The sequence below is a fragment of the Erinaceus europaeus genome, chromosome 16, assembly GCF_950295315.1.
Source record: "Erinaceus europaeus chromosome 16, mEriEur2.1, whole genome shotgun sequence".
Classification (NCBI taxonomy): domain Eukaryota; kingdom Metazoa; phylum Chordata; class Mammalia; order Eulipotyphla; family Erinaceidae; genus Erinaceus; species Erinaceus europaeus.
In genome coordinates, this window is record NC_080177.1 from 21,016,701 (window position 1) to 21,042,275 (window position 25,575).

The 25,575-nt window shown below is 49.1% G+C and overlaps 1 protein-coding gene across 11 annotated transcripts in view; it reads left to right on the forward strand.

Moving 5' to 3' along the window:
* Positions 1–25,575, forward strand: part of TMEM266 (transmembrane protein 266) — a 151,986-nt gene that overhangs the window by 105,525 nt on the left and 20,886 nt on the right. For 9 of the 11 annotated variants that reach the window (XM_060174690.1, XM_060174693.1, XM_060174695.1 and 6 more), the window contains 3 exons: positions 1,067–1,123; positions 3,614–3,752; positions 8,042–8,157. In XM_060174690.1, the coding sequence (XP_060030673.1) occupies positions 1,067–1,123; positions 3,614–3,752; positions 8,042–8,157 (312 nt within the window). The remainder of the gene's footprint in view (positions 1–1,066; positions 1,124–3,613; positions 3,753–8,041; positions 8,158–25,575) is intronic. The other 2 variants (XM_060174697.1, XM_060174701.1) reach the window with 1 other exon arrangement.

The following is a 25,575-nucleotide window of genomic DNA, read 5'->3' on the forward strand; positions in this document are numbered from 1 at the left end:
GAGAGAAAAATCATCCCTGAAGGTAGCAGCATTGGAGTGAGGGCTGAGACTGTAAGGATTAGTCATTCATGGACACACATGTTCGTTTAACTACAAGGAGGAATCACCCAGTGTCTCTGCGAGAGATTTTGGGGTGAAGGAGGAGAGAACCCAGACAGTACCTCTCAGACCTTAGTTGAGGTGTCATGGAGGCTGCAGGAGGGAGACTGAAGTTCCAGGAGCTAGAGGAGCACGGAGTGAAAAAGGACGAGCCTAGAGAGTGAGAGCTCCATCTGTGCCTGTGCCAGGAGGGCAGCAAGGCAGGGTGTTCCAGGTCAAAAGAGGGCAAAAGATTTGCCTTTCCGGTTAGCTTGCTGGTCCTGTTGTAACAAGAAAGCCCAAGTCACAGGGGTGTCCACAGGCGGGGTTCACATCTCTCTTGTGGGACAGGTTGGGTAAGCAGTTAATGCCCATATGGTGGCTTGGGTTGATCTGGAGAACACCCAACATGCCGCCATATTATTGCCTCCCTAGTATTCTTGGCAAGAGGCCAAGAATAAACCCTTAAGGCTGCGCCTTTGGTCAGAACTGGGTCACAAGACCATTCCAAATGCAAGGAAGGCTGGGAAATGTAGTCTTAAACTGGGCAGCCAAACTAAATTTCCTATTATTGTCTAAGAAGGAGGGAAGAGAGACTGGTGTGGAGGTTGTCTCTGTGCAAAGACAGCATGGAAGGGGGAGAGCTCATATTTGTATACGTGTGTCTGTGGTCTGGCAGGAAAACAAGATTTCACTGTGGAAAGGGGGGCTAGGTCCTGACTACCATTCCTGAGGCTTGGGGGTGGGCCCTGCAGGTACTGGGAGCTTGTGAACAAGGGACTGGTGAGACACAGATCAAGCTGGGCAGTTGAAGCAGAAGTGATGAGGGCATGTGGACAGAAAAGTGCTCAGGGGAAAGGGGAGGGGGGGAAGCATTTCCCCATCACTGGACACACAGAGCTCTGAAGTTTGAGCTCTGGATTCTTCTCCACCCAGGCAGGGGCTGGCGAGCAATAACAGGACCTCTTCTCTCCTTTCCCCTCCTCAGACGGTTCTGCGGATTGTGGTGCTTGGGATCTGGGATTACATTGAGAACAAAGTAGAGGTAAGGACCAGTGTCTCCCCCTTTACCCTCCACTCTAGAGTCTGCAGCTGTGTACTGGGCACAGGGAGACACTGAGCTCCTTTTTAGCAAAGGGATAGTCTGAAGGCAGGCCTGGGAGTTCTGTAAAAGAATTGGGGGGAGGGAGTGGTGGTCTACAGGGTTAAGAGCACATAGTACAATACGCAAGGACCTCAGCAAGGATCCCAGTTTGATCCCAAGCTGCCCACTTGTAGGGAGGTCACTTCACAAGCGGTGAAGCAGGTCTGCAGGTGTCCATCTTTCTCTCTCCCTCTCTATCTTCCCCTCCTCTCTCAGTTTCTCTCTGCCCTATCCAAAAAAAAAAAAATTTGGCCACAGGAGTCGGGTGGTAGCACAGCAAGTTAAGAACACGTGGTGCAAAGCACAAGGACCCGATGTTTGAGCCCCAGCTCCCCACCTGCAGGGGAGTCGCTTCACAGGTGGTGAAGCAGGTCTGCAGGTGTCTATCTTTCTCTCCCCTTCTCTATCTTCCCCTCCTCTCTCCATTTCTCTCTGTCCTATCTAACAACGACAACATCAATAACAGCTATAACAACAATAAAAAAACAAGGGCAACAAAAGGGAAAATAAATTTTGAAAAAAATGGCCACAGGAGCAGTGGATTTGTAGTGCAGGCACTGAGCCCCAGTGATAACCCTGGAGGCAAAAAGAAAATCTTTTGAGGGCATCAGGTGGTAGAGTGTTGGTATGCATGAGACCCCTTCTGTTTCATTTGGTTTAAATTCCCCCTGCTTAACACTATTCTATTTACATAACCACTGTTAACAAGTTCCACCTCCCTCCAGGGCATTGGTGGTTCTATGATAGGATTCTCTCCTGCTCCACCCCCTCCTTGTCACACACTGATCCCTTCTTTGTCACACTCTGATTTTCACCAGTCACTTTTCTCTCCACCCTCTCTATATCACATCCTGTTTCCACCCTACTTGGATAGTATAAAAACAGCTGCTCTTCTGATTAAAGACACTTGGAAATTGCTTTCCGGCTCCGAGAGTTCCAGAGTGTATCTCCTGTGGAAGTTGGTGCAGCACGAGTTCCTGATCCCTCTCCCACACAGCAGCCTAGATCAGCTCCAGTTGAGTTCTCTCCAACCCAGAGAGCACTAGCTCGGGAAGAAGTACCCTCAGGCTATCCCGGCAGTAGAGCAGTGGGTTAAGCGCACAGGGCACAAAGCGCAAGGATCAGCATAAGGATCCCTGTTCGAGCCCCCGGCTCCCCACCTGCAGGGGCATCACTTCACAGGCAGTGAAGCAGGTCTGCAGGTGTCTATCTTTCTCTCCCCCTCTCTGTCTTCCCCTCTTCTCTCCATTTCTCTCTGTCCTACCCAACAACGATGACATCAATAACAACAACAATAATAACTACTACAACAATAAAAAACAAGGACAACAAAAAGGGAAAATAAAAAATGACAAGGGCAACAAAAATGAAAAAAAAAAAGGCCTCTAAGACCACTGGAATTGTAGTGAAGGCACCCAGCCCCAGTGATAACCCTGGAGGCAAAAAAAAAAAAAAAAAAACTTTTGAAAGCTTTTGTATTATTTTGGGGAAACTTTGGAGAAGTGTTTGAAAATAAATAATTCTGCTCTTCCCATGCCTCAGTGGTTGGAGAGAATTGAGCAGGGAAGTGCATGCCAACCAGCTGCTCATAAAAGAGGTGTGGTGGGTGGGTGGGGCTGGCATTTGGGGGAGCCTTGCTATCTTGGGTCTGTTTCCTGTACACAGGACTAGACAGGGCTGTCCACTCCTTCCTTGCCTCCCAGTCTACTTTATGGATTCTCTGTGTGCAATGCTAGGAAGAGAGATGGACAGGGAGAGGAAGAGGGAGAGGGAGAGGGAGAGGGAGAGGGAGAGGGAGAGAGAGAGAGAGAGAGAGAATGGCTCTTGGATGTCTCAGACCCAGGCCAGGCTGGAGCAGGCAGAGGGGACAGCAGGGCTCAGGGATGAATGTCACAGGCTAGAACGTTTCTCTCCTGGTCCTGCTTCCCTGTGTAAGAGTTAGACTCAGCAGGAAGAGAGGAGACATGGGCTCCTGCTGTCCTCAGGGAAGGAGGCACCCCCTGACCTGCACTCAGCCCCCACTTCCAGAGTGGGAGCCCCTGAGGCCAGTGAAGTTTAGCTTGGCCCCTGGACACGGTATGGGTCCCATCCTGGCAAGGGACAAGACAGTGGAAACAAACACTTGGAAGAGACATTCAAACAGCCTTGGGCCATCTGGACAAAAGCTGGAGATGCGCTGAGGTCACTTGAGGACACAGAGATCCCAGGAGCAGGTCAAGAAGCAGGAGGCCTCCAAAGACGGGGGTCAGAGAGGCAGCTAGGATGGGTAATGGGAGTTGCTGGCAGAGGGGCCAAGGGTGGTTGGCACTGCAGCAGGGCCTGGCCTGGTCTCTGGTTCTGGGACCTTCAGGAACAGAGGCCCAGGGCACTCACTTTCACTTCCTCTCATAGGTGTTTGACGGAGCAGTGATCATCCTGTCCTTGGCCCCAATGGTGGCATCTACTGTGGCCAATGGGCCCAGAAGCCCCTGGGACGCCATCAGCCTTATCATCATGCTCCGCATCTGGCGAGTGAAGAGGGTCATTGATGGTGAGTGACCCCACAGGATGGGCAGAGTGGTGAGGGGTCACCCCAGAAAAAACAGAGCTACCCACCAAAAAGAGAGGCTGTGTGATGTGTGTGTGTGGCCGGGGGGGGGGGGCACCCACCAACCTAACAGAGGGTGGAAGTCACAGGCACCGAGAACCAAGCCTACCACTACCCACTGATGCCATGAGTTCGGAACGCCTCATTCCCAGCCCTGTCCACAAGTAGCATGACTTGCCTTCTTGCAGCAATGGACTCTCTTACAATTATTTCTTGCGTTTGCTTCTATATATGCTTCTGTGGCTGCTTCTGCTTCCTCTTCCTCCTCTGCTGCTTTTGTTGCTGCTTCTTCCTCCACCTCTTTTTCTCCTTTTTCTACTTCTCCTTTAATGAAAGAGAAGGCGGGAGAGAGACACACACACCAGACACGCACCCGCACTGCTCAGCTCTGGCTTATAGTGGTGCTGGGGATTGAACCCAGGACCTCAGAGCCTTAGGCATGAAAGTCTTTTATAGAAGCATTATGCTGTCTCCCCAGTCCTACAATATCTTCTTTCAAAATCCAGTTACCATTTCAATGTAACATAGAAGTTCAAGGTATATGTCATTCCGATTCAATATCTGCAGTCAGTACCCTGCTGAAAGTCCAAGCTTATTGGGGGTCAGGCGGTAGCATAGCAGGTTAAGCGCGCATGACACAAAGCGACAGGACCGGCCGGATCAGGATCCCGGTTTGAGCCCCCGGCTCCCCACCTGCAGAGGAGTCGCTTCACAGACAGTGAAGCAGGTCTGCAGGTGTCTTTCTCTCCCCCTCTCTGTCTTCCCCTCCTCTCTCCGTTTCTCTCTGTCCTACCCAGCAATGACAACATCAATAACAACAACAACAATAATAAATATAACAACAATAAATTTTTAAAAAGGGCAACAAAAGGGGAAAAAAGCAAGTAAAAAAAAAAAGTCCCAGCTCATCCAGCACCATGAAGTTGGCCCCTTTTACTGTGACCTTTCACCTAACTGCTGTGCCCTCATTTTTTACCATTACTGTGTTATTATCGTGCAGTTTATGTTTGTTTTATTCAGTTCACTTGTTTTTCAAGCTCCTTTCTGCACCACACACAAGTGACAGCACAGGGTTGGTCTTTGACTTACTTCAATAAACATCTTACCTTCTAGAACCATCCATGCTGCTGCCAGTGATTGTGTTTCATCTTTTTGATCGCTGAGTAAAGGGCCAGCTGGTGGTGCACCGAGCGGAGCTCACATGTCACTGCACAATGATCATGGCTCAAGCCCCTGGTCGCATCTGTAGGGGGGAAACTTCACAAGTGGTGAGGCAGTGCCACGGTGCGTGCTTTTTCTCGCTTTCCCTCTCCCTCACCTTCTTCCTCTTCCTCTCCCTCTCCTTCTCCCTCCCCCCCCTTTCTCTCTCTCCTCTATTTCTGTGTCTATTAAGAAAAAATAAATGGCCACAAGGAGCAGTGAAGTCATTGTGTAGGCACTGAGCCCCAGTGATAACCCTGGGAGCAAAACCAAACTAAACCCTGAGGGTCCAGATGGCGGTGTACCTGCTTGAGTGCACCCTGGTCCCCACCTGCAGGAGGAAAGCTTTGTGAGTGGGGAAGCAGCAGGACTGTAGGTCTCTCTCTGTCTTTTTTATTTTTTTTTTTATACAGAGCACTGCTCAGCTCTGGTTTATGGTAGTGTGGGAGACTGAACCTGGGACTTTGGAGCCTCAGGCATGAGAGTCTCTTTGCATAACCTTTATGCTATCTTTCTCCCTCTCTATCACCCCCTTCCCTCTCAATTTCTGGCTGTCTTTATCCAATAACTGAATAAAGATAATAATAATAAACCTTGAGTCTAAGATCCCTATATAGTGAGGTTGGCCTGGTTGACTAGAAGCAGGGGCCTCACAGCCCACCTCCCTGCTCTCTCTCTCTTCTGCCCCTGAGCCCCTCCAAGGACCTTCTGACTCTCTGGAGTATAGTTTTTAAACCACTGAAACAAGCTGCTAAGTTCCTTCCAGCTGGGAATTTGAGTTGCAGATAACAGAGATCATCATCTGAGAATCCCCTTGTGGGCTCAAGGCAGTCAGGGGACTTCCCTGAGCCTCTCATCCCATGGACGGTTTGCCTTCTCTTTGGTCCCCACCCCCCCCCCACACACACACTGCCCTGTGAACACTTGGGGTTCAACTTCCATGTGGGAACCTGTAACCCAGAATTTTATCAGACTGGCTGTGGCTGAGGCCATCTGGGAAAGGTCTGGGAGATCATCTTGTCCATTCCTCTCCTCTGGCCCATGGGGAAACTGAGGCTGGGGTGAGGGTCACGCAGAAGACCTGACTCTGTGCCAGCACCCTTGGCACCCGCCCATGGACCAGTCTGTCCCCACTCTCTGCTCTTGGCTCTGTCCATGGGAACATCCAGTGTGTCCTCTCCTTACACCCCTTCCTGCGATGCCTGCTGGCTCTCCTCTCTGGCTGTGTCAGCTGAACACCCTCACCCAGATGGAGCAAGACAGCTCCACTGTGAGGCTCTTCCATCTGCTAGTTCCCCCCGCCCCCGACACATCGGGCATGGTCATGCCACTGGGAGCCTCCCAAGGGGTCGTGCAGGGTGAAGGGATGGATGTTAATTTGCCCCTCCAGCCGGGAAGCAAGCAGAAAAATCCTGCTTTCTGCTCTCTGCCTGTCTCTGCAGCAGCCAGAGAACTTCTGGAGGCAGGGACACTGGGCCGAGGGGATACTTGGAGACACAGGAAATTCTAGAATACATTTGAAGTGTGTGAGCAAGGGTTTGGAGGAGTCTGGAAGGGCTGGACTTGGAAAGGTGTGGGAAGAGTGTGCAGAATAGGGGCAGGAACTGGTGCCGAGAAGGGAGAACAGGGGGAATTGTCACGGCTCTCCTGCCCAGAGGCCAGGCTTTCTTTTTTGGATCTCAGCGTATATACTGGTCATAAACAGGCCCATCCATGGGTCACAGAGACCCAGAAAAGCAGTGACTTAAAGCAAAAGCTATTTTTCTCACATGAAAGTCTACAAGTCTCTGAAATCAAGACTCCAAGCTCCCTCTATTTTGTTGCTCTACTACATATGACCTACTGGCCAGAGTTACTTCATGGTCCTAAGATGGCTGCTCCAGTGCCAGGCATCACATCCTCAATTCAACCAAGCAAGAAAGAAGGGAGGAAGAAGATGAAAAGGCCAAAGGAAGGCTACAGCTGCCCCCTCTTTCTAAACATCTCTATTGAGATACAAACACATGCCACATAACTCATCCACTCCAAGTGCACACCTCACTGGTTGTTGATAGACCCACACAGTTGTGCCAGTGTCACCAGAATCTAAGTACAGAGCATCATCTTCACCACTTTACGAAGATCCTCCATGCACGTTGGCAGTCACACCCCTTTCTGCTCATAACCCTCAGCAACCACTTTTCTGCTTCTAGGGATCTGTCAGCTTTGGACATGTCGTGTACTTGGAATCATCTGTCTCATGTCTGCCTCCTCTCACTGAGCAGAATGCTTCCAAGGTTCATCCAAGATGTGCCACGCCTCCACATTTCATTTCTGCTTGTTGCTGAATTATGTTCCATTCGACATGTCCTCTCTCCATTCGTCTGCTGGTGGACACTCGGGTTGCTTCCACTATGGGCTCCTGTGAGCACTGTGGGTGGGCATGTCTCTGTGTGGGCACATCTCTTATGAGAACATCTTTGTCAGACCATATCTCTATGTGGACACAGGCTTTCACTTCTCTAAGTGGAGTTGCTGGGCCGTGTGGCCACTCTTCGCTCAACATTCTCAGTCGCTGCTCGAGTGTGATCCAGAGTGGTGCCCCACCCCACACCCCACCAGCATTGTATGCAGGTTCCAATGTGGCCACTGCCTCACCAGTCTCAGCTGCCTCTGGAGGAAGGCTTCTGGAAGCTTCTCTATGGCCCTTTTCTCCTCCTGTTGTCCTCTTCTTCCCATTCTGTGAGGACCAGGGAAGCCCAGAGGAGCCTGGGCAGTACAATCCTCATTCCAGACCACTGTGCATATGGTCACAAATGAAGGGTTTGTCACTGAGGGAGACAGTGTTCTTGGCCTGTATGCTTTAGGGTCCCAGTCCTCTCAAATTTTCTGGGTCTTGGTAGGTGCCTGGACCTTTCAGCTCACTAGGCTTCCAGGAGCTGACCTGGGCCTCTAGCCTGTCACATCGGCTGGCTACTGGTTTCCCCCAGCTGGAGCCCAATCACCAAGTTCCTCACAGGGCTCTCTTTCCCCCCACCCCCTCTCTCTCCCAGCGTATGTCCTGCCCGTGAAGATGGAGATGGAGATGGTCGTCCAGCAGTATGAGAAGGCCAAGGTTATCCAGGATGAGCAGCTGGAGAGACTGACACAGATCTGTCAGGAGCAAGGGGTAAATCCATCTGCTCTGCCCATTCTGCCCAGAGCCACAGCATGTCAGGGCTGCCAGGACTCCTGGTTTTGGGGGGCAGGGTTCCTCCAGCCCCTCATTGATGCCTGGGGAAGCTGAGGCCCAGAGGGGGCACGTGCTGTTTGCACCCAGACTGGTGCAGGTCAGGGGTTCTGCTCACTGGCCAATGATGACCTGTCAGTTCTCCAGCCTGAAGCCTCCTAATCAGCAGCCCAGGTCGCCAGCCTTCCTATCACAGTGACCTTTAAAGTGGGGCCTGGATTCTGCAGAAGATCGCTGGGCACCCCTGTGGGCCAGAGGCAACCCAGGACACCCACACACACACTCCCAGAGACCCCAAAGAACTGTGAGCAGTGCTCTCTTCCCTACAGGAACAGCAGTAAAGACTCAGAGACAGGGGAAAGGATCTTTGAGTCACACATGACAGAGCTAAGGCCTGGCAGCCTGCCCCCTTCAATGGTACTTCAGCCAAGTCAAGCACGCCACATCTCTGCCCTCCCATCCCTTCATCTGTGGGGTGATGGGGGACAGACTGTCCCTTCTAGTACTTTAGGGAGGGCAACCAAAAGGCAACAGGGCTCTGACACTGGGCTGCACAGAGCCACACACAGGAAATGTTCTGGAGTCTGAGGGGACTAGCAAGGTGGTGGGCTTGCATGCTCCAGGAGAAACCGAACGATTGATGTAGTCATTCTTGCATTGCCCTTTGGCTCCTGAGAAGATGGGGCTGCTGGCCTCACTGCAGGGGCCACATAGCTGTGCCCACACCTCCTCCAGCCTCCTGGGGTTAGTGGGACATAGATGTCCCCTCAGCCTCGGCTCCCTCACTGTCCTATTACTGGGCACCCCGGCCACTCAGAAGGGGCACACCACAAGTGTGCATGCCTCCACAGCTCCTGCCTCGTTTATTTTATACATAAACACTGTGGCTGAGTCAATGGGACTCACCTGTCATTCTGGCAAATTCTGTGGCGTCTCACTGCCTGGGTTTTGGTCATGCTGTACTGCTTGCCTCAATCCCTGTCTCTCACAAGCTCTACTTGTCCACTCTGGTGTGTCCTGCAGGTCCTGACTTGTCCCTAACATGTGAACCCCCTCCCCTTAGCATTCCATAGGGTACCTGTGGCTGCTTCTCTGGGACACCCTGGACTCAGCCCAGCCCCACCAGAGACCTTCTGGCTCCTAAGCCCCAACCTCTCAGGGGTGGAAGGGTGGGAGGCCTGCAGAATATCACCTCAAGATGATTCTGAGAAATGGCTCCATGGGATACGCAGGAAGCAGGCTCAGGGTGACAGTGACACACCCTTCCATAGAGAGTGGCCCCTGGGGTGGTGGCCACTTCTGCAGGGAGCTCTGTCTGTGGACAGGTTTCCAGAGGAGCAGAGTGGGGACTGAGGGGACAGGGAGGCCTGAGAGTGACGCTTTGCTAAGGGCCAGAGCCAGCAAGTAGGAAGACCTGGCAACTGGCATTCGGGGGTTTGGGTTCTGGCTTTTGGGGATGGGGGGTTTTAGAAGCAGGGGTCCTGGGGATCAACTCAGATTTGGTTGGTTTGATTTTATTTTGATATGTAAATGATTACTTTCAAATATGCATTTTATATTTTTCTAATATATATATTTTAAATGATCAATTTACAAAAAACTGTAGTATGTTTCAGGAGGGCAGCTTCGTACTGTGATATGTGCTCATACATCACCACACCCCCCAGCGAAGGCCCAGGCCACTTACAGCCAGAAAGTCACTGTGATGCCTCACTCCTCTCCCCTCCTCCTCTGCTAACTGCTATTGCTTATGTTTTCTTCCTTTTTTTTTTTTTTAACATTTTATTGAGGGAAGTTAATGGCTTGCAAAACAATTATTGATACATAGGTACGATTTCTCACTTCCCCATGACAGGTATCTGCAAAACTCTCACCTCCAACCAGGATCCTTCTCCACCTTCACACACCAGGAACCCAAAGACCCTACTCCCCAGCCCCTGCCAACCCCTCCTCTCCCTTCCTTCCCCAGAGTCCTTTGTTTCGGTGCAACACAGCACACCCAGTCCAAGTCACTTTGTGTTTCCCCTTTCTCTTCTTATTTCTCAATCTTCACCTGTAAGTGAGATCATCCAGTACGTACTCAACCTTCTCTTGTAGCTGACCTCTCTTAACATGATTCCTTCCAGTGTGACCCACAATGAGGTGAAGGAGATGACTCCATCATTTTTAACAGCTGTATCCCATTCTTCTGTGTATATATACCACAATTTTCTTAGCCACACATCTGTCACTGGGCATGTGGCTAACTGTTGCTTTTGTCCTCAGAGTCCTCAAGTTCGTTTTTATTGGGTAATTCCTATCTTCTTCATATGAAGTCATCCAGTGTTCTGTCTTCCTCTTGCTGAGTTATTTTTTCTCTACATACTCACCTCCTCCTTCCTCTTCCTCCTTCTCCCTCTCCTTTTTTAAAAAGATTTTCTTTTTTTATTTTTCTTTAAACATTTTTTATATTTATTTTCCCTTTTGTTGCCCTTGTTGTTTTTCATTGTTGTTGTAGTAGTTGTTGTTATTGATGTTGTCATTGTTAGATAGGACAGAGAGAAATGGAGAGAGGAGGGGAAGACAGAGAGGGGGAGAGAAAGATAGACACCTGCAGACCTGCTTCACCGCCTGTGAAGCGACTCCCCTGCAGGTGGGGAGCTGGGGGCTCGGACCAGGATCCTTATGCTGGTCCTTGTGCTTTGTGCCACATGCGCTTAACTTAACCCACTGTGCTACCACCCAACTCCCTTTTTAAAAATTTTAAAAAATATTTACATATTTATATATTTATTCCCTTTTGTTGCCCTCTCCTTCTTTTTACCAGAGCACAGTTCAGCTCTGGTTTATGGCGGTGTGTTTAAACCTGTGACTTCAGAGCATCAAGCATAAAAGCATTTGCATAACCATTATGCTGTCTCCCCCATCCCTCCCTGTTGTTTCAAAAGGCAAAATGGTCATCCCTCTTTACACTGCAGTGGCATTTCTTTGTGCAAACAGCACATCTCTGAGTGATCGTTCCTTGTTCTATCTCAGCTGTTGTGCCTGATGCTGCAGTGACCACAGGGACACAGATCCCTTTCTGAGGGAGTGTTTTAGACTCTCTTGATGAATCCTCAGGAGTGGAATTGCCAGATCATGATCTTTCTTCCTTTCTTTCTTTCTTTCTTTCTTTCTTTCTTTCTTTCTTTCTTCCTTCCTTCCTTCCTTCCTTCCTTCCTTCCTTCCTTCCTTTCTTTTTTTTTTTTTTTGCCTCCAGGGTTATTGCTGGGGCTCAGTGCCTGCACCATGAATCCACTGCTCCTGGAGGTTATTCCCCCCCCCCCTTTTGTTGCCCTTGTTATAGCCGATCATGGTGTTTCTATTTTTAATATCTTGAGAACTCTCCATGCTGCTTTCTGGAGAGGCTGCATGAATTTGCATTCAGATTTAACCTCTGAGGGCTTTCAGCACAGGTAGGAGAGCAGAGGGTGGCATTTGGAGGACTGGGTGAAAAGGCCTCAAAGACCCCCCACACACACACCTTCCAAGATGGAAGCCAGGGTGTGGGACAGAGGGAGGGAGCAGGCAGAGGAGTGTTACCGTGGGCCAGGCAGCTCTCAGCCACCTATGACTGGGAAAGGAAGCCACAGGATGGCCACATGTGCGCCAGTCACAGCACCACCTCACCCTCCACACACTGCCCACCCCCAGTGTAGCCAGGGCAATGAATACTGGCCAGGGAGAAGCCTATTTGCATCCCGCCTCCCCAGTTTATACCCGGACTCAGGTCCCGAGCTCCTGGGGATCCCACGCGCCTTCCGTCATCCCCACATGTGGCCTCCCTCCCGGGGGTCCCTGGCCCAAGGGAGACTGCTTCTCACATTCTGCACAGGAAGGAGCCAATAAATAAAGACAGATTCCCACAAGGCAGTGACATCTGGAAAAGAGATGAACAGGCACCAAGCCGTCTAATTGAAAAACCACCTGAAGCCTGTCATCTCAGTAAAGACAGCAACAAGGGCCAGACGGCCTGGGGTCCCAGAGGGGCTGAGAGGGGAGGTGAGAGGGCCGGCCAAGGGGGAAGAAATGCTGCTCTCCCAGAGCCCAGCTGCCCCTTCCAACACACACACACACACACACACACACACACACACACACACACTAGGGAGAGCAGATACCCCCCCTTTTTTTTTTTGCTTTGTTTCATTTTTTAAAATGGGTTCTTTTTTTTTTTTTTTTTTAACCAGATCACTACTCAGCTCTGGCTTATGGTGGTGCAAAGGGCAAGGGATTGAACTTAGGACTTTGGCGCGTCAGGCATGAGAATCTCTTTATGTAACCGTTATGCTATCTACACCCCACCCCATACACCCCTTGTTTTCAGCTCTCTTCTGAGACCAGGTGTGAGACCTGAGTGGTCACTGAACAGCAGGGCTGAGGGCCAGGCCTCTGGAGAAACCAAAGCTGGGACAGGGAACAGGAACCTTCAGGGACGGGCAGGGCTAGATGCAAAGCCACTTTGGACATTCACTAGCCATATGGTACTGGAGACTGAGGAGTCCTTCTTAGGCCTGGGTTTTCCTAACCTAAAACAAGGGACAATGATAAAATCCTTGAAAGGTGTTGCTTAGCCTGAAGCCTGGTGTGTGATGGCTGTTGACTATTGCAGACTGTCCTCCCAGCCTAACCACCCTCCACACACATACATTTTTCATGTAAAATCGAGGCCAGAGTGCACAGCTATGTGAGGCTGCACAGGGCCAGGAATGGGCCCAGGTGTCCTAACTGTGACAGTTTTATTCTCCAGCCCACTTCACTGAGGGCCATAGGCCACACCGTTTTTCTGCCCACATCACTGCTCAGTCCTCAGTGAAAACATGGATCAAGTTATGAACCAATCATTTATTTACTTATTTATTTAATCTTTTATTTGTTGTTACACAAACAGAGTGGAAGGACCCCAGCACTGAAGTTTCCTTCAATGCAGTGGGGGCCAGGCTAGAACCTGGGTCACACATGGCAAAAGGAGTGCGCTATCCAGGTGAGCTATCTGGTCAGTCCCCAAGGTGTCTTTTTTTCTTTTTGCCTCCAGGGTTATTGCTGGGGCTCGGTGCCTGCACCATGAATCCACTGCTCCTGGAGGCCATCCCCCCCCCTTTTGTTGTCCTTGTTGTAGCTTTGCTGTGATTACTATTGTCATTGTTGATGTCATTCGTTGTTGGATAGGACAGAGAGAAATGGAGAGAGGAGGGGAAGACAGACAGGGTGGAGAGAAAGATAGACACCTGCCGACCTGCTTCACCGCTTGTGAAGCCACTTCCCTGCAGGTGGGGAGCCTGGGGCTCGAATCGGGATCCTTACGCTGGTCCTTGCTCTTTGTGCCACGTGCGCTTAACCTGCTGCACCACCGCCCGGCCCTCCCCCCCCCCCCAAGGTTTCTTTTAAACACAGCCTGAGCTCAGTTCTCTCTGCAGGTACTGACCTGCCTCCACTCAGCTGCCTGGACACTTCCTCCAAGGAGGCTCTTTCTGCTCCCTGGTCTTCCCCCCCATTCCGGGTCACTCTAATCTCCTTTGTCACAGACTCTTGCCATCTCAGTTTAATGAGGTAGTTTCCCACATAAGACCTGAAGCAGTGGACCTGAACACCGTGCTCAAGGAATGTGTAGGCTCTTGAGTTTCGGTGAGACACACCCTTTACCTCACTGTCTCCTTGGGATGTGTTCGCATCAATATCTGCCACGTTTTTACTCATTTGGGCTCTTTTTAAAAATAAGTTTCAAGGCAGAAGGATAGCTCACTGGGTTGTGTGCATGCCTTGTCATGTGTGTGTGGTCCAGGTTCAGGCCCCGCATAGGAGCTGCTGTCACATCAGGAGAAGCTCTGGTGCTGTGGTGTCTCTTCTCTCTCACTTTCTCTGTCTCTCGCTCAGTGAACATCTGACCCAGTAACTGTAAAACCATGCATGTGAAAGACAAAAAAATTTAAAATCAGCCTTATTTTCCATTACAATGTTAGTTTTACGAAACTGAAGCCAGTACAGAGATACCACATCTCTTCTGCCCAATTTCCAGTACTTTGTCAGAATTTCTTAGTTCTTCTTCTTCTTTTTTTTTTTTCTGCCAGGGTTATGCTGGGAAATCATGCTTGCTTGGCTTCACTGCTTTTAGTGGACTCGTTTATTTTTTTCCCAGATATCTGGTGAAAAACTGAGAGGGGGAGACAGAGAGAGATGTAGGAGAGACACCACAGCACTGCTTCACTGTTTGTGAAGCTGTCTCTGTGTGTGGTGCTTCCATGTGGGGGCTGGAGGCTTGAACACTGGTCCTCATGGATGATAAACTGCACTCTTTCAGGTGAGCCATCTCATCTCCCAGCCTCTCTGATTTCCTTAGCTTTTACCTATATGTCTTTTTTTTTTTTCCGAGAGAGAGAGAGAGAGAGAGAGAGAGAAGCAGGCTATGTAAAAGAGTCTGCAGCACCGAAGCTTCCTCCTATGTTGTGAGGCCGGGCTCAAACCTGGGTCAAGCACATAGCAAAGAAGCACGGTAATCAGTGAGCTATATCTGTGTCTTAACTTTTTTTTTTTTTTTTTTGCCACCAAGCTTGTCATTGGTGCAATGTCTGTACAATGAATCTACCACTCCAGTGGCGTTTATTGACTAATAGATAGCAACAGAAAAATTGGGTGGTGATGGGGATGAGGAAGAGGGAGAGAGAAAGAGAGGCACCTGCAGTCCTGATCCACCACTTGTGAAGATTCCCCTTGGAGGTGGGGACGGGGCCCTTGAACCCAGAGGGATCTTTGCAAATGGTAATGTGTATGCTCTACCGGGTGCACCACCACCCAGCTCTTATATGTTCCTGATCTCACACTACCTCTAGGTCCTCATGCCTACTTAGCTTGGTGTGATGCCCTTGACAGTTTGGCCAGGAGTTCTGTCTGCAGTGGCATCTGTCTGATGTTTCTCTCACAGTTACACTGCAGTCATGACTGTGGGGAGGAAGACCACAGGGGTGACGTGTGGCTCCTGGGTACATGCCATCAACAGGACTCATCACCTTGACCACCTGATTGACTAGTGACTATTAGATTTTTCTACTGCAAAGTAACTCTTGTATATCCATCTTTATTTTTGTAAGGTTTTTATTTTATTGGCCAGAGACAGAGAAACTGAGAGGGAAAGGAGAGAGAGAGAGAGAGAGAGAGAGAGAGAGAGACCTGCAGCACTGCTTCACCACTCATGAACCACTACCCCCCAGAACCCCTACCCCCATGCAGGTGGGGACCAAGGACTTGAACCAGGGTTCTAGAGCATTGTATTATGTATGCTTAGCCAGCTGCACCACTGTCCAGACTCTCATCTTAACCTTTTCTTTTTTTATTTTGCATAGCCTTTATTCTCTTTTTTTTAAATTTATTTCTTTATTGGGGAATTAATATTTTACATTCAACAGTAAATGCAATAGTTTGTTCATGCATAACATTCCCCATTTCCCATTTAACAATACAACCCCCACTATGTCATAGCCTTTATTCTATTCCCGCAGCTAGCACTTTTTTTTTTAGTTTTATTTATAAAAAGGAAACACTGACAAAAACCATAGAATAAGAAGGGTACAACTCCACACAATTCCCACCACCAGAACTCCATATCCCATCCCATCCCCTGATAGCTTTCCTATTCTTTATCCCTCTGGGAGTATGGACCCAAGGTCATTGTGGGATGCAGAAGGTGGAAGGTCTTGGCTTCTGTAATTGCTTCCCCACTGAACATGGGTGTTGACAGGTTGATCCATACTCCCAGCCTGCCTCTCTCTTTCCCTGGTGGGGCAGAGCTCTGGGGAAGTGGAGCTCCAGGACACATTGGTGGGGTTGTCTGTCCAGGGAAGTCTGTTTGGCATTATGGTAGCATCTGGAACCTGGTGGCCTCTCTGGAGAATCCCAGATTGAAAGCTGCTTCTTTTTAGAGCTCACACCAGGTATTGTCTCCAAGTCTCCATCTTGACTCCGCCTCACTCTTAAACTTTTCTTTAGTAAACTTAACCTGCTTCTCCCTGTGATCCTGTGGAGACTCCTGGGGATGTTGTTTTCCAGGTTTCCACATGAGTGTCCTGTCCCATCTCACCTTCTATGCTCCATGGCAGCTCATTGCTTATCACAGGTCACACTCAAGGGACCCAAGCCACCTCGTTATATAGTGAAGGGCCCCTTGGCCTTCCCTGTGGCCCAGTCCTGGATTTGACAGACGGAGCCTCTGAGGCCCAGAGCTGGGGAGAGGGCTGCCCAACTCAGCAGCCCAGCAGTTAGGAGATTGGGATGGAACAGGGGTGCCCAGGCCCCACCGGCCTTCTGGTCTCCACAGAGAGACAGGACTCAGCAGCACTTCTTTTTTTTTTTTTTTTAATATTTACTTTATTTATTTATTCCCTTTTGTCGCCCTTGTTGTTTTATTGTTGTTGTTGTTGGATAGGACAGAGAGAAATGGAGAGAGGAGGGGAAGACAGAGAGGAGGACAGAAAGACAGACACGTGCAGACCTGCTTCACCGCCTGTGAAGTGACTCCCCTGCAGGTGGGGAGCCGGGGTTCGAACCGGGATCCTTATGCCGGTCCTTGTGCTTTGCGCCACCTGCGTTTAACCCGCTGCGCTACAGCCCGACTCCCTCAGCAGCACTTCTGCCTTTCCTGTCATCTATTCTGACCACTGGGCTCACCTCATTTCTTTGTTAATTGAGGGGGAATTAATGGTTTATAGTGAAGACATTTTTAAAAGATTTTATTATATTTATTCATGAGAAACGATGAGAGAGAGAAAGAACCAGACATCACTGTGGTACATGTGCTTCCGGGGATTGAACTCTGGACCTCATCTTTGAGAGCCCAATGCGTTATCCACTGCACCACCTCCTGGACCACGTAAATACAATTTTTGATACATGTGTAAAATATCCCAATTTTCTGAAGAACACTCTCACCCCTAGCCTAGGTCCTCCTCTATAATCATGTACCAGAACTTGGAAACCTCCCCCTGCCCCCCCAGTCCTTTGTTTTGGTTCAATACACCAAACCCAGTCCAAGTTCTGCTTTGTGTTCCCCTTTCTATTCTTATTTCTCAATTTCTGCCCATGAGTGAGATCATCCCATATTCTTCCTTCTCTTTCTGGATTATCTCGCTTAACATGATTCCCTCACCTCATTTCTGATCTCTTTCTATCAGAAAGGGGAGCCTGGAGTAGATGGCAAGGAGGAAAGCAATTTGTCCATCCATTGACCATTCCTAATTCCAGACTGCCTGCTCCTGAGTGGGAGCATAGAGGGTCCAGCCCCTGAATACACGTGTTCCTGCCCTCTCCCTCTGGCTTTGCTCTTCACATCTCAGCCAGAAGGTTCTCAGGTCTCTATTTGGTGGCCACACAGGTGGGATCCAGAGATGAGACATTGCTTACTGTCCTTTGGAGAGAGAGTGTGAACTTTTTGTCTTTCTGTATAGCTTGGCTGCTCTTGCAATCAAAGCTCATGTAGATGCAGTGGTGAAATCATCTTCCAGTTTATTTATTTATTTTTATAAATAGGAAACATTGACAAAACCATAGGATAAGAGGGGTACAACTCCATACAATTCCCACCACCAGAACTCTGTATCCCATCCCATCCCCTGATAGCTTTCCTATTCTTTAACCCTCTGGGATTATGGACCCAAGGTCATTGTGGAATGCAGAAGGTGGAAGGTCTGGCTTCTGTAATTGCTTCCCCGCTGAACATGGCCGTTGACAGGTCGATCTGTACTCCCAGCCTGTCTCTCTCTTTCCCTAGTAGGGTGAGGCTCTGGGGAATTGGAGCTCCAGGACACATTGGTGGGGTTGTCTGTTCAGGAAAGTCTGGTTGGCATCCTGCTAACATCTGGAATCTGGTGGATGAAAAGAGTTAACATACAAACCCAAACAAATTGTTGATTAATCATGGACTTAAAGGCTGGAATAGTGAAGATGAAGAGTTGGAGGGTCCTCCATTTTGTAGATAGCTGGTAGGCATGTTTTAGTTATATTCCAAAGGGTCTGTGGCTATACTAGTTTTTTTTTCCCCTGAGCTTGAAATCTGATATACAGGTGGATCCAAATTATTTCTGGGGAGATGATGTCATGGCTGGAAAAGGAACAGAAAGCTGGATCAGGGAAGAGAGTAGCTCCCTAATATGGGAAGGGGTATAAATATTGTTGACTGAAAACTCCATCTATTTGATTTTGTCTAGGGCCCATATTCAGCTTAGGAGCCTATGTACCCTCTGCATCCCTGTAGATCTGAGCTCACATTCTGTCGTCATGAGTAGGGACATTCCAAGCTGCCCCAATATTGACCCATCTTCCTCAGGTGTAGCATAGAGTATGTTGTCCAGCCTCCCTTCCGATTTTGTTCCGATATTGTTGTTGATCCAAGTTGAGAGCAGGGTCCTATGGGGGGCCCACAAAGGGGTCTATTATGTTGTTCCTGATAGAGAAGACCGGTAATAGGGCGAGAGGGATTTATTTGAGGTCTAGGCCCATCATGTCTGTTTGGGAATCTCAGGACTCTCCGAATAGGGCCCCAGCTGATGGAGTGGCCTGATAGTGACTAAAGAATCATCATTAAAGCATGCCAGTCTCTTGCCCTTATTCAGCTTTTGCCACTTCTGAGGTTTTATACACGTCTGGTATGCAGGATCTTAACTCTGACATTCCTGCTGTGCCTGCTTTGTGCCCTGTAAGCCTGACAGCCAGCTTTGTTCCCACACACTCCAATCCAGTTTGTCCCAGGGCGGATGTTCAGGTCTCTTTGCTGGGTCTGTGGAGGGGACAGAGGAATACAGACCCCAGTCTTGGGGTGGCTTCTCCAGTGGGAATCAGTGAGCCACCAAGGCAGCTTCAGACCTTGAGGAAATGTCAGTCATGACAAGGAGCTCTTGTGAGGGGTGAGATGGGGGGCAGCTTGGAGGGTTGGGGGAGGGAGCTTTTACCCAGGAAGCCAGCCTATAAGAGTCCAACCTCAGCTCCACTAGCAAGGAGTTTTCTCCCTTGAAGCAAACTGCCTCACCTGGGTGCTTTGAGAATCAGCTGAACTCAAGCAACACATACACAGTTAGAGCCACTGGAGTTTCTCAATAAGCATAAACAGAGAGCGAGGAAATACGGTTCCTGCTAGATCACTTTAGTGCATTTTGACTGATCAAAACTGGTAGGCAAAGTATTATCAATCATCTTATTACAAGCTGCATTAAGCTATTGATGCAGCTGCTTGTAGCAGAGCTGGGAGAGGGACTTGGCATCAGCAGCCTTTTTCCGATGTCAGAAATAGGGTATCTGTATAAGTCACTGTTAGAACAAGTGGCGTGAGCTGCCGCATCACCAGACCTAGAAATCCCAGTGACCTGACCCAAGAAGAGTACATCACAGCCCAGAGCCAGTGATGGGGAGCAGAAGGGCGAAGGGGCACTGTGCTCCATGCGGCTCTCTGAACCCAGGCTCCACCTATCCCCTTGCACGTGTGGCTCCTCCTCTAAGGCCTTGATGTTTCCTCTCTCCAGCAGGAAATGAGGAAGGGGGACTGGAGAATGGGGCAAGTACTGTTTTATTGACCAGGCCTGAGAGTGATGACTTCATTCCTGCCCCATTAATAGGTGGGGCTCAGTTACAGTTCTTCTTCTTCTAGCGTTTGCCCTTCTTCCGCAGCCAGTCAACAGCGTCAGGTTGAGCCTGATGTAAAGTTGCGAGACCTCCTTTGAATCTGGAGAGGTGGCAGTCGTTGACTATGTGGGTCATAGTCTGCCTGTAGACGCAGGGGCAGTTCGGGTCGTCTCTGGCTCCCCAGCGATGGAACATAGCGGCGCACCGGCCATGGCCTGTTCGATAGCGATTGAGGAGGGCCCAGTCATAACATGCTAGGTCAAAGCCGGGTTGACGCTTGCAGGGGTCTGTGATGAGGTGTTTGTTCTTTACCTCAGCTGACTGCCAAGTCTGTTTCCAAGAGTCTGGAACAGAGAAGTTCAGTGTAGGCGTAGGGGACTAGATTGGGTGACGAGACGTCAAGCGTTGGACAGGGTGGGCGAAGATATCCGCGTATATTGGCAGGTCCGGTCGAGCGTAGACGTGGGAGATGAACTTAGATGATGCCGCATCCCGACGAATATCTGGCGGGGCGATGTTGCTAAGAACTGGCAGCCATGGAACCGGGGTGGAACGGATGGTTCCAGAAATTATCCTCATGCAGGAATATAATTTGGAATTGACCAAGTGGACATGGGGGCTACGGAACCATACTGGGGCACAGTATTCTGCAGTGGAATAGCATAATGCCAGAGATGATGATCGTAGTGTGGAAGTGCTCGCGCCCCATGAGGAGCTGGCCAGTCTTGCAATGATGTTATTCCTCGCGCCCACCTTTGCTGCAGTTTTTATGAGATGTTCATGAAATGACAGGGTGCGATCGAGAGTAACTCCAAGATAGACTGGCTGGGCTTCATGCCGGATTCTCGTATCGCCAAGCTGCACATTAAGCTCACGCGAGGCCGAGGCATGGTGTAGATGGAAAACAGATGATACCGTTTTTGCAGTGCTAGGGATTAGTCGCCATTTTTTACAGTAATCAGAATCCATAAAAAGAGGCCAGTGAGGCCCTGAAGTCCCCTGTCCCTTCCCTCTTTCCATAGAACAAGAAGCACAGTCACACTTCCAGAATCTTCCCTGCATGGATGCAAGCCTTCCTGGCCTGTCTCCTGAAGAAACAAGATGGCCGTCTTGACACCCTCAAGGCAAAAGCATTTCTGATGGAGACAGTGGGGAGGGATGGTGTCCTGGTCTCCCCTACCCTACTTTCCCCTCCTTTCCTCTGTATTTCCAGTCCAGGGTTCAAACCCTTCTCAGGTGGCTTTAGTGGGAACCTGGGCCGTGTCCCCCAGGTTTCTACGGACGGACACAGCTCTGGATGCCACTGTAAGAATAGTTTCCGTGAGTCTGCAAACAAGTCACCTAGCCTTGGGTGCAAAGATTGGGTACTTGTCCTTGAGTACCCACAATCCCTTCAGCAGGGAGTTCTGCCTTGGTTCTGGGGGTGGTGCTTGGTTCTGACTCATTCCAGAGCACCCCTTCTTTTCCTGCAGAGCCCCACCCATACCCCCAGTTCAGGACGGCAGCCTTACTCCCTGGATTACTGAAGAGCTGCACAGTGGCAAATGCTGTTTGGGGTTGTTATTTTTTCTTCCCCCCCAACATGGGAAGTGATTTGTAAAACAGCTGATAGCTTTAATGACAAGCCTATTTAGCTGATAAAATTAGCCATCAGAGGAATAACTTATGTTATTCTTTCACCATAATTTAAATTTATAGCCAGCGACCAGTCATCTCCACAGTGGATGGAAGGGGGCCAAGGTTGAATTCAGCTTCACCCCACTCCTAAATCATTAGTTTGCAACTGTCTCCTGATTTTTATTGTTACCAACAATGGTGAAACTAATGGAAATAAACATTGGATGCCATCCCAACGGCAGATGGGTTTGAAGGCAGGGCAGCCTGAGCAGACAGCACTAATAGGATGAAAGAAAATTATTGCTCTTGCATTAGATGCCATCGAGCTGCCGGCCAAAGTGTGCATTGATCAGGCCAAGGCCATGTCCATTGTACTCCACAAACCAGACCATTAAAGGCAGAGACACACTGGGTGTGTCCGCCCAGCGCCCCAGGAGTCTGGCCCAGCCTGGACACACATTAAGAGCCCAGCCCCATGGAAGTGGCCTGACGCACCTCCAGTAATGCAGGCCGAGGGCTTCCCTGTACACCCCACCAATCTGGCTGGGTTATCTGATAAGGAGGGCTTCGCTAATGATGTGCATTAAGTAAGGCAGGGCTGTGATTATACTTTCATTTTCCCTAAGTTTCAGGATTCTCTGTCTTCCCTATACCCACACCCAGGGTCAATGAGTTCACCAGTGGGGGGCTCACTTCACTGAGTCATTATAGCCCCCCCAGCACCCAGAGATAATGCCCCCTGGAGCACAGGTGCTGCTTCTCTGCTGTCAGCAGTGAGTGTGGTTAAGTGGAATCTAGGTGTGGAGTCGTTTGCTTTTGTTTATTTGGGGGTTTTATTTTATTTTTTCATTCTTCTTAGGATTCTCTCTGAGCTTTTTGAACTTGTAGCTTGAGTTTTCTCCCTCTTTTTTTTAAATATTTCATTTAATGAGCGAGAGATACAGGGAGAACAGATCAGTGCTCGGCTCTGGTTTATGGTGGTGCTGAGGACTGATAGAATCTGGGATCTCGGAGCCTCAGGCATGAAAGTCCTTTGCAGAACCTTTTTGCTGTCTCTCCAGCCCCACCTGTTGTCTTTCAGTAAGGACTGAGAGTTCTTTGCTGTGGCTTCTTCACTTCCTGCTTCTGTCCTGATCTTTCATGCTTCTCCTTCTGGAGTGCTAGTCGTATACAGGAGTCCTTTTGATCATGTCTTGCTTTTTCTCCCACGCTCTACTCTGTTCTTCCATTCTAGTTTTTCCTGGCCATGCATTTGGATCTTTTTCTCTATCCTCAAGTTCAGCATCCCTGCCTTCTGTTTCTAGCCCTCTGTCAAACCCACCATCTTATTTTAATTCGTGATTTAATAATGATCAGTAAGATTGTGGGATAAGAGGGATATAATTTCATAAAATTCCCACCACCAGAGTTCTGTATCCCATCCCCTCCATTGGAAGCTTCCCTATTCTTTATCCTTCTGGGAGTGTGGACCAAAGATTTCTATGGGGTGCAGAAGGTGGGAGTTCTGGCTTCTGTAGTTGCTTCTCTGCTGGATTTGGGCGCTGGCAGGTCGATCCATACCCCCAGCCCTTTTCTCTCTTTCCCTAGTGGGGCCGGGTTCTGGAGAGATGGGGCTCCAGGACACATTGGTGAGGTCGTCTGCCCAGAGAAGTCAGGTTGGTATCATGGAAGCACCTGCAATTTGGTGGCTGAAAAAGCATTAAGATATAAAGCAGAACAAATTGTTGAATAATCAGGAACCTAAAGGTAAGAATATAGCAGGTAATATTTGGGGTCTTCATGTTGGAAGAAGCTGGGAAGTCTATTTTAGGTATATTCCAAAGGGCCCGTGACTTTGGTGATTTTGTCTGAGCCCAAGTGCTAACATGCAAGTGGGCTGAAAGTATTGTCTGGGAAGATGGTGTCAGAGTTAGGAATAGGATTAGAAAGCTGAATCATGGCAGAGAGTGGCTCCCAAATATAGGAAGAATATATAAATGCCGTTAACTGTAAACCCCATCGATCTGACCTAGGGCCCATGTCTATTTATATTTGGCACAGGAGCCTGTGTAACCTCTGCATTCCTGTCAGTCTGGACTCACATTCCATGGCCAAAGCTAGGAACATTCTAGGCTGCACTCATTTCAGGACCAGTCTTCCTCGAGTATGGCAGAGTATGTTGACCCAGCCTCCCTTCAGAAAGTGGGGCAGTTCCACCATTGTTATTCTACATTGAATCCTGTAGAGACCCACAAGAGGGTTTATGATGTTATTCCTGATGGAGATGATCAGTGATGGTGGAGAGAGTGATCTGTTAGAGGTCTAGGCCCATCATTTCTATGTGGAAATTCCAGGATTCCCTGAATAGGGCTCTGAATGATGGGGGTGGCCATCACCCACTTTTTTAAAGATTTACTTTTATTTATTTCACATATTACAAAGAAAGGAGGAGGAGGGCTAACTCAGCTTTTTGGCATATGTGGTGCTAGGGATCAAGCTCTACCACCACACCGACCTCCCAGGCTGCTATTAAGTTCCTAAAAGCCCCACGTCTTCACTGAAAAGCTTATCTATATCGTCTATGCTTGCTACTACTCTAGCACCTTCAACAGTCCCTTAGGTCCATTAATGACAGGCCTCGTCTGTGAACTCACCTATATAGGCCAGCCTGCTAATCGCTCACTTTTTCCTGCTTGACTAATAATTCTATTGCGTGTAGCAATTATTGGTGGCGCAATCTAGAGCTCCTGGGTTGTGTTATCTTTCTCTGAAGAGTTGGGTCTTGGGAAATGAGGTGGCATGAGCAGCGAGAGGCCTTCAAGGCAGTACCGAGAGTTAACTGGCACCTGTACTTTTCCTCCTCCCAGTCAGAGCCCAGAACTGGAATGGAGTTGGTCATAAACTCAGACTGCAGGTAGACCATTTGCCTATTGGACACACTCAGAAACAGGCTGAGAGAGGACGTGAGTCTTAGCCAGAGTCAGGAAGGGAAGGTGAAGGATCAAGAACTTGGGCTCCAGCCTCCTGCCCTTGCCTTTTCCCCACGTGGGAGCCTCTTGCTCTTCCCCGGCCTGCTACCATCTTGCTTGCCTGTTCTGTTTGAGTTGGGTTGCTTTCCTCTTGCCCATAAGGTGATACCTTTCCTGCTGCAGGTCTGTGGGGCGTGAGTGTGATGCTTAGCTTGGTTTCTGACTCACTGTGTGATTCTGATTCTGTCCGCCAGCACACAGGCAACACCCCCCTTTTTAAAAAAATATTTATTTTATTTATTCCCTTTTGTTGCCCTTGTTGTTTTATTGTTGTAGTTATTATTATTGTTGTTGTTGTTGTTGGATAGGACAGAGAGAAATGGAGAGAGGAGGGGAAGACAGAGAGGAAGAGAGAAAGACACCTGCAGACCTGCTTCACCACCTGTGAAGCGACTCCCCTGCAGGTGGGGAGCCGGGGTTCGAACTGGGATCTTATGCTGGTCCTTGTGCTTTGCGCCACCTGCACTTAACCCGCTGAGCTACAGCCCGACTCCCCCCCCCTTTTTAAAAATCATTTTCTTGTGGGAAGTTAATGGTTTACACTATGATTATTAGTACAGGGGTATAATTTCTCACCCATATGTGATAGGTGTCTATGGAACACTCACCCCCAAATTAGTCCTTTCCCACCATTGTGCGCCAAGACTCTAATACCCTTTCCACTCCTTCCCTTCCCCACCTTCCCAGAGTCCTTTACTCTAGTGCAATACACCACACCCAGTCCATATTTCATGTTGTGTTTTCCCTTTCTGTCCTTATTTCATACGTTCCATTTATGAGATCATCTAGTGTTTGTTTTCTCTTTAGCTTATCTCACTTAACATGATTCCTTCAAGTTCCATCCAAGATGAGGCAAAGAAAATGACTTCATCATTCTTAACAGCTGAGTAGTGATTCCATCACACATGTATATACATAAAGGTCTCTTTCCACCCTGGGCCTCTGTTCACTTGTGTGATTATCGAGACCCTGACATCCTCAGACCCTCTGTTAACCCTTCAGCCATATGGAGGAGCTCATGTGGCCATGTACAGGAGAGTGGGAATCAGCATGTGTGAACAGGTCTGAGACTTGCAAAATAAGTTCTCCAAACAGGCTTCCCTCCCTCTCACTC